At 40.7% G+C, this 9,529-nt stretch overlaps 1 protein-coding gene across 1 annotated transcript in view; it reads left to right on the forward strand.

The window, feature by feature from the left end:
* The first annotated feature begins 4,663 nt into the window (after positions 1-4,663).
* Positions 4,664-9,529, forward strand: part of LOC144216707 (guanylate-binding protein 5-like) — a 14,234-nt gene continuing 9,368 nt past the window's right edge. Inside the window, exons 1-3 of the mRNA XM_077746151.1 lie at positions 4,664-4,714; positions 7,482-7,690; positions 8,456-8,583. Of these exons, the coding sequence (XP_077602277.1) occupies positions 7,501-7,690; positions 8,456-8,583 (318 nt within the window). The 5' untranslated portion in view covers positions 4,664-4,714; positions 7,482-7,500. The remainder of the gene's footprint in view (positions 4,715-7,481; positions 7,691-8,455; positions 8,584-9,529) is intronic.

Here is a 9,529-nt window from a genome sequence, read left to right on the forward strand (position 1 = left end):
GCTTCTAATTTAATACACATAATGAGACCCACTGCAATCCTCTCTAGAGACCAGAAGACAAGCAGGCACCTCTTTGCCCTCTTCCTCTGCCCTGTCCCAAGTCACCAGTGTTCTGAGAACAGAGCCTGTGCACATGTCTGGCACCCTGGCTTTTGTGGCTGTCACCCAGACAGAGAACACATTCCTTAATAGCCTGGCTCTAGTGGTCAGGGGGGCCTGTGTTCATGGGATCAACAGGATGGGAATAAACAAAGAAACGGTTCTTAACTGGCTATCCCCTCAGGACTCAGTGTAGAAAGAACATACAGAAACACCCATCTTCCAGTATTCCCCTAACAGAGGTATACCTGTATATTTAAAAGTTTCTGCTTGAAAGGCTGGCTTCCAATCAGCCTGCATCTAGGTGCCAATAGAGATCCTCCCCTTTAGGGGATGCTCCTTGCGCTCTGCCAGCAGCTGCCTGAGCGACTTCACCCTCTGCTGGAAATGTACCCAAGAAGAATTCTGAGAGAATATAATCTGTTGTCTTGCTGTTATTAAACAAGATGTTGCTGTATTTTCTCCTTCAAGCCCATAGATCCACACAAAAGGGAGCACACACAGTGCAGACACTGGGCTACTTCAAGGAACAAACCAAAGCACACATGGTGGAGAGTCCAAAATATCACTATGAGCAGGGAAATAAAATAACCAAAGTCACAACAAGAGAGACCAAGGGCATCCTTAAAACAGCACTTCCTGAATGGCCAGACCCTGGAAAGTGTATGAGCCCCTTTTAAAATACAGTCCTCGCAGGTGCAGAGCACATAACAAGTTTTGAAAACTTACAAGAGACAGAGATCCTCCACTTTGGGACAGTGACAGGTCTTGGCACACCCTCAACTCCTGAGAACCACTAAGAAAAAAGAAGGCTGCTTAGACAATCACAAATGTTTGAGCTAGGGACAGGTTAAACAATAAGGTTTGTCTCCCACATGAGACCAATTTTTCAAGACTGGGAGAGGTGACTGTTTTATCTAATGCATAAAAACCACCACAGAGAGTCAAGGAAAATGAAAATGAGGAATATTTCCAAATGAAAGAAATGGCAAATCCTTGGTAAAAGAAATTGATGAAACAGAGATAAACAAGTGATTTACCTGATAAAGAGTTCAACATAATAGTTATAAAAATGCTCACTGAGTTCAGGAGAACAATGCATGAGCAAAATGAGAATAGAGAAAAGAAAAAAAAGAGATAGAAAATATAAGAAGATACCAAGCAGGGGCACCTGGGTGGCTCAGTCAGTTAAGCCTCCAACTTCAGCTCAGGTCATGCTCTCACACTTGTGAGCCCGCATCAGACTCTGTGCTGACAGCTCAGAGCCTGGAGCCTGCTTCAGATTCTGTGTCTCCCTGTCTTTCTGCTCCTCCCCTTCTCGTGCTCTGTCTCTCTGTCTCAAAAATAAATAAAATATAAAAAAAGAAGATACCAAGTAGAAATTACAGAACTGAAAAAATACAATAATTGAACGAAAAAATTCAACAGAAGGGTTCAACATCACCCCAGGTGAAGCAGATTAAAGAATCAGCATCAGACTTCTGGGTAAAATGGCAGAATACAAGGACCCTAAACTCACCGTGACCCATGAATATACCTAGATAACACTCTCATAAGAGCAAACAACCCAGAAAAAGACCCAAGGACTAGCCAAACTCCACAACTAAACAAAGGTAAGAGGTCTCATAGAAGAGTTTAAGAAGCATGAGGACTTGAGAACCTAAACCCCATGGGTCTGACCACTAGAATGAGGGAGCCACAGGTGCAGAGAGGGGCGAGAAACAGACAATCATACTGGGGAGCCTGCACAGGGAAGAGGAATCCCCATAGCATTTTGTTTGGAAATCATAAGGGCCAAAATTTCATGAGTGCTGATAACCAGCAGGATGTAAAGCCTGGAACTTTAAAAGTCAGCAGGCTGGCCTCTGAGAGACCTCCATGGGTGATGGGAAGCTGAGCCCCTCCCCTTAAAGAAGCAGCACAGCAAAAAGCCCATTAAGACACAACTTGAAAGCATCATTTTGGAAAGGCACTTGCTTACGCAAGGGAGAATTAGTTACTAATCTCACTTTGCCCAGGGACTTCCCCAGGAAGAAAGGAGCTAGCAGGCATCATTTCCCTCCTCTGCCCTCAACATTCAACACACAGCCACCTAAGGGAACCAGTGGGACACGCATTCACAACCTAACTTGTTCATATCGCACCCCCTCCAGCCAGGCTGCCTCAGCTCTGGTGTTGCAGACCCACACCCCCACCCCGGCACCCAGATGACCCACACGAACTTTGCCAAACTACCCCTCCCAACATTCCTAGAAAGACATGAGCACCTTGTTAAAACTGCATGACCTATCCTTGTATGCTTTGTGGAGCAACCTCAGCAGGCCCTGGTTTCTGCAGTGCCCATGCATCCCCTGTGGAGGAGGATAGGCACCGTGCCCCCCCAACCCACCCCCCCGTGCTTTGTGGAGCAGCCCTGGCAGCCCCGTGTCCACACAGTTGCATGTCTCCTGTGGAGGAGAACCAGTACCCCCAAGTGCAGGACCTACCCACTACTTGGGAGAGCAAGAGGCAGAACTGACTTTCCTAATGCAGAGAAACAGACACAGAATGTTAGGCAAAATAAATAGAAGAATAGGTCACAAATGAGAGAACAGGTAAAAACCACAGCAAGAGACCTCAGTGAAACAGAGATAAATAACATGCCCGATAAAGAATTTTTAAGTAATGATCATAACTATACTCACTAGAATTGAGAAAACAGTGATGTACGTCAGTAAGACCCTTAAGAGACAGAAAACGTAAAAAAAAAAAAAAGAATCAATAAGAGAAAAAGAACACAGTAAATCGAACTAAAAATACACTTGATGAAACAAATAGGCTGGAAAAAGTGGAGAAATGAATTAATGAACTAGAAGACAGAGTAATGAAAAGTAATCAAACTGAACAAATGAAAGGAAAAAAATTATGGAAAATAAGAATAGACTTAGGGACGCCTGGGTGGCTCAGTCCAACTTTTGATTTCGCCCAGGTCATGATCCCAGGGTCATGGGAACGAGCCCTGCGAAGAACTCCGTGCTGAGGATGGAGCCTGCTAAAGATTCTCATTCTCTCTCTCTCTCTCTCTCTCTCTCTCTCCTCCCCCTACCTCTTCCTCATCACTCTCTCTTTTATCTCTCTTTTAAAAAGTTAAAAACAGAACTACCCTATGATCCAGTAATCAATTTCACTACTGGGTATTTACCCCCAAAATACAAAAACACTGATTCAAGGGTATACACGCACCCCTATGTTTATTACAGCATTATTTACAACAGCCAAACTATGGAAGCAGCCCAAGTATCCATAGATAATGCATAAAGAGGATGTGTACATACATACAATGGCTTATACAATGAATAATACAATTATTCAGCCATAACAAAGAATGAAATCTTTCCACTTGCAACAACATGGATGGATCTAGAGAATGTACCGCTATGCGAAATCAGTCAGAGAAAGACAAATACCATATGATTTCATATGTGGAATTTAAGAAACAGAACAAACAAGCAAAGGAAAAAAGAAAAAAGACAAATCAAGAAACTCTTGACTACAGAGAACAAGCTGATGATTACCTGAGCAGAGATGGGTGAGGGTGGGTGAAATAGGTGAAGGAATTAAGGAAGGTACTTTATAATGAGCACTGGGTAGCATATGGAATTGTTGTATCACTATACTGTGCACCTGTAACTAATATAACACTGGTCATGAACAATACTGGAATTAAAATAAAACTAATAGGAAAAGCAAGAAAGAATCACCAAACTCAAAGATAGGGCAATGGATTTCAGCCAGTCATAGAATAGGATTTAGAGGGATGGGGGAGGTAGCAGATTGTATTTATCCAGGCTGAAATTTCCTCACAGGTATTATGGTATTTTTGCTTGTTTGTTTCTTGCTTATCTTTCAACATCAAATTTCTGTGTAATAGATATTTAAAGTGTTTGGTTTGAATATTTGCCTTATTTATACAGTTACAAAAAACTGTTGACCCAGTAATGACTGATCATTTTCCAAGTTCTTAAAAATTTTTCAGCATTTATCTCCTCAGGAGGTAATTTTTTTTGGTCATTAAAAAAATTCAGCAATTCATTCTCTGTGTTGCATAGAATGGCTGCTTCCTTAAAAACAAACAAACAAAAATGGTATATTCGCAAAATTCATATATACTTTGGGGTTATATTCACTGTAACTGTGGACTTATGGTTTCTCAAAGCCCTAAGGACAAGACTTGGAGTATAAAAAAAAGTACAAATGACATCAATCTCAAAGTTGCAAAACAGTCCCTTCCCCTAATACATGCAGTTTCTTAGAACTCAGGCCAAATACATCCAGCTTATCCAGTGAGAAACACTCGGGAAGTTACTGGGAAGTTACCGTTGAAATGACTTCCTGTAGAGCTTGCCTTGTGGTTTCAGTTTCTGAAGTGAGGTTTTGAAGAATTGCCCCTTTCAGTTTCCATTTCATATTCTAATCATGTACCCTCTGCAGGTCTGGTGGAGGGGGTGGTGGTAAGAAATCCCCAAGTCTGGGTAGAAGTATATCAGAAACCAACACAGCTAAACTTCACACATTCTCATGTAAGCAGCTTGCTTACCAGCTCTCAAGGATCTCTGCTACTAATTTTACAGTTAAGGTAAGATTGGGGCAAGGGTCAGAATGTTTTAAAAACTTTCTCTTCCAGGATAGGCAGCAGAACCTGATGTGCACCGTTAGATGTCGTTAAAGACTAAATTGTGGTGTTGTAAGGCAGGCAGCAGAGTCCCTCAGGTCCCAGCTACATCTGCTTACTGCTGAATTAGACACATGCATGTGTGGAGACTAAACCAACAATCTGAAATGTCTTAACCCTGTTTTCCTTCCTTTGCCACCTTAGGATCTATGGAGATCATAACTGCCACTTAGATTATGTATGCCACTTCGTCTTTGATAAAACCTGATTATTTCATGCTGCAGCCTGAAAGTTTGAAGAACTGTGACCGTATTGTTTTTATGAGAAAGAGCAATGAATGAGATGCAATGTAAATAGCTTGCTTACAGTGTTAACAATGGAAAAAGAAAAAAAATTGAAACTCAGAGTGAACAATGAAGAGGTTTAATGAAAACAGCTACATATTTTTAGTCATAGTCTCGTACTTTGAAGATGGATTTTTTCCTTTAGAAATAGCCCTGGATTAATTAATTTGAACTTCCTGGCACACACTAGTTCCTTAAAGCTTTTTGTGCTGGGTTCTCTTTCTACTACTCTATTGCCTCTACTATTATGGAATCACTTAATTCCAGTTGCCCAACTTGACCTGTCAATACCACCTGGCAATTTTGATTGCTCCTTAGAACTCACACCTTTGAATTTCTTATCATGACACAGGCTTCGTGCATCTCCTTCTTGCTTGATTTCCACTTATCTACTTGCTAAGAGCTTTTCCTCCTCCTCCAAACCGAAACCAAAAACAATACAAAAGCAAGAAACAACAATTACAAACAAAACCAACTAGAATTGTTTGCCTGAAAACAGATGGCTTCCTCTAGAAACCTCATCACTTAGTACTTCTGAACTTTTTCTTCTATGTTTCCTCACATTTTCCTTCTTTATACTATTTCCCCATCTCCTGCAGCTCTCTTTTTCAAGCTAGCAGTTATACTGGCATAAGCAACTATTTATTTACTTCTGTTTTTTCACAAACAGGCTAAGAGTGTTGAGTAGAAATGCCAGCGTCAGATAGCCCATTGTAGGGCTGGTACTGGAAATCAAGTCTGCCTTACTTCAAAGCCAAAATGTGTGTGTGTGTGTGTGTGTGTGTGTGTGTGTGTGTGTGTGTTGATTCATTCTTGCATTGTTTTTGTTTACAAAAGTTTATGAGGCTCTAGCAGAATTAAGAAGGATGCATCTTAGAGCACACATCACAGTTTGGGTTAGGAACGGCAAAATAATAGTTATATATGGGTGTGAACACATTGAATCTACAAAGATATTTTGGAGATTGGACTCTCCTAAAGTATTAAAGATGCCACCCAGATATCATCTGGGGGGCAATGGGTAAAATACTTCTATTAATAGAAATACACAGTTCTAAGTTATTCCTTAAGGGGGGTCTGGAAATTGAGACAAATCTATTCCCTCTCCCATGAGCGACATCATCCCAAAGCACAAGAGCTTGTAAACCTCCAATATTTGCACATAGATTTGGATTATGTAACTTCTGTTTTTCTAGATAACTGTTGTAGATAATCACTGCCAGTTCCCCATATCTTTGTAGTCTAGAAATGATTATGATCCCTGCTTTACACAAATCAGGCAACCAGAAACCTACTAACGTAAGATCCCAATACTGCATTGTAGATGTGTCAGAATGAAAGGACACTTGGCATGAGTCTGTAAAATCATGGAATCCCTCTACGGGTTCAGGTTGGCCTGGCCATTTTCTGGTTCCCAAGTCCATGATGCTATGTCATTTGCAAAGGATTGCCTATGATCTGGTCATAAGAAGTTTGTTTTTGTCACCTGAATAATCTCCAATGCATTAGCTACAAAGAGGAAGGGAGAAGTGGGTTTTATAATTTTTAAAAAGCAGTTTTTACTGCTGGCTAATAAGGGAATCCATAATTTTTCACTGCAAAATTTAGGGGAAAAAAAGTCAGGCAGATGTTGGATTTTTTTAGCTTCTGCAGTAAATAATCACTTCTACAATGGAAGGCAAAGCAGAAGAGCAAACATTTGCTTGAGTATCAGATAGCCTAAAAATGCTTTATCAGGAACTCATCAGGTTACAGCAATTGATGCCCAGAGGTTAGAAAATAAATGGTCAAGTCTTCTTTAAGAAGGTATTTTCACTTACTCCAAATTCATAAACCAGTCACACACTGAAGTTTTTATTGAACGCACTACTATAGCTATACAAAACGTTCTTTAAACAGCTACAAGAAAACAATTATGATTTGTTCATGCTATGTAATAACCTGGAAGGATTCTGTACACCGTTTGACTAGACATAGCCCTAAATGAGAGTGAAGCAAGCCGATAAAGGGCAAGCAAGTGTAATATAACAAATAGTGGTCCTAAAGGGTCAATCTAAGGATTCACAGAGGTAAAAACTAAGAAACATAAGCAAGCCAAAAACCAAAAGGAAGGAATTGGATTTAAACTACTCAGTAGGTAAAACTCAGGAAATGGATTTCCTTATGCCCACCAAATATTTAAGAACCAGTGGGGTGGCCTATAATATAGTCCTCAAAAGGGCCTACAACATATTTTATTGTGACCCTCTTTGCTGTCCTTTTTTCAAAAATTTCTTCAGAAACTTGGGCCATTTGGGGAAGTAGTGCATCACGAAGTTCAGAAAGCAAAATGACCTTCTCTTCTGTAAGACTGGATATTTCAGTCTATCCCATCTCTTCCCTTGCAGACCAGGGAACACCGTGAACATGGCCTCAGAGATCTGCATGCCGGCCCCAGTGTGCCTCATTGAGAACACTGAAGGGCAACTGGTGGTTAATCAGGAAGCTTTGGAGGTCCTGTCAGCCACCAAGAATCCTCTCGTGGTGGTGGCTATTGTGGGCCTCTACCGCACAGGCAAATCCTACCTGATGAACAAGCTGGCTGGGAAGAACAAGGGTGAGTGGCACCAAAAAAGCTCTGCCGAGTCCCTTCTATCCACCCACACTGCCTGCATTGAACATGGTGATGCAAGGAGAGAAAGTTAGAGACACAGAGGAATATTGAAAGCTAATGTTTCTATTACAGGTGTCTAATTATGTTCTGGGAAATAAAGACAGAGGCTTGTTCCTGACATATCACCTCCTTTCCCCCCCTTGTTATCATCTTGGGAAAAGCATATTTTCCAATCATAAGGAATTAGACATCAGTAAAATATGTTCTTTTTTAATTGTTTTTAAAACTTTATTTTTTGGGAGAGGAAGAGAGAGCACAAACTGGGGAGGGGGCAAAGGGAGAGGGAGATAAGGGGGGAAGGGAGAGAGAAAGAAAGAGAGAGGAAGGGAGGGTNACTCAGCACAGGCCCAATGTGGGGCTCAATCTCACAACTCTGAGATCATGACCTGAGCCAAAATCAAGAGTTGTACATTCAACCAACTGAGACATCCAGGTGCCCCAATAAAATAATTTCTATACATGCAGTTATAAATGATTAAAATTTTAGTGGCATTACATTCTTGTAAAAAGGAAAAAATACCAAATTTCCAATGTATGTTATTTGATATTTCCTTTTTCCCATTCCTCTAGTCTAATTCAGATTAATATTGGTTATCCTTTTTGATGTGTCCTCATCTTGAATTTCTTAAATCCAAGTTCAGTTGTCAAAGAAGGTCTCCAATTTCCAGATCCCCTCCTCTGTTACAACCTCTCCCCTCCCCCTTGTAGGCTTCTCTATTGGATCCACAGTACAATCTCACACCAAAGGAATCTGGATGTGGTGTGTGCCTCATCCCAAGAAGCCAGACCACACCCTAGTTCTTCTTGACACAGAGGGCCTAGGAGATGTAGAGAAGGTAAGGAACAGGAATTCCTTTTGATTCCTCCTCACTTCTGAACATTCTTTACCAAGGGATGTTTTATATTTTGTTTTGTTTTTTCCTAAATTTGTACTTCTACTTGATACAGTATACCATTTTTTGCTTTTCTATTTTTAATAGTCAAGACTTGGAAATCTGAGATGAGAAAATCTATAAGCCAGAATCATGACTAGGACAAGACGCTAAAATATGGAGCTAGGCAGTTAGCTGAAATGCAGAAAAGATGATACCAATGAAACCACTGTCACGAGTTGATCCTGCAGAGAAGAGTGATTAGTAGTGAGCTCTGGGTCAGAGAACCTTGGGTTCAAATCAGGGCTCTGAGCACCTGCAGTTCTCTGACTTTGACAAGCAAACCTCCCCAAATCTTTTATTTCCTCTTTGGTCTTATCCAACTTAGCATTTGAACAGTAGACCCATGGGCTTTTTCCACTTCTATGCTGGTATATAACATCCAGCCCACTGTGTGGGGGTTAGGAGAAGCCTTGACTGGTAGCACTTACTGGTTTTCTGAATATTCCCATCATAGCTGATTCCAAGCTACCAAAATGATGTCACCAAACTCCGGGTTCAGAATAGATGTGTACAGTTAACTCCTGTGAGCTGCTATGAGTTGGCTATAGCACATGACTGAATCTTTCCCTTGAACTTCCCTTGTTTTTTGTTTTCATTTTGCTTTTGATTTACCACAAAATCAGAACAGTCACCTAATTTTGTTTTTTAGTTTTCTCGTCTGTATGGAGATAGTAGTTATAAAATTATCTTATGGCACTGTTTTGAGTATTGGATAAGATCAGTAATATGAATTAGTGTGTATTTTAAAAAATTTAAAAAAAATTTTATGTTTTTATTTTTACAGGAGAGGGAGACAGCATGAGCAGGGGACAGAGAGAGAGAGAGAGAGAGAGAGAGAGAGAGAGAG

This window comes from Crocuta crocuta, unplaced genomic scaffold (genome assembly GCF_008692635.1).
Source record: "Crocuta crocuta isolate KB4526 unplaced genomic scaffold, BGI_CrCroc_1.0 scaffold48, whole genome shotgun sequence".
Lineage (NCBI taxonomy): Eukaryota > Metazoa > Chordata > Mammalia > Carnivora > Hyaenidae > Crocuta > Crocuta crocuta.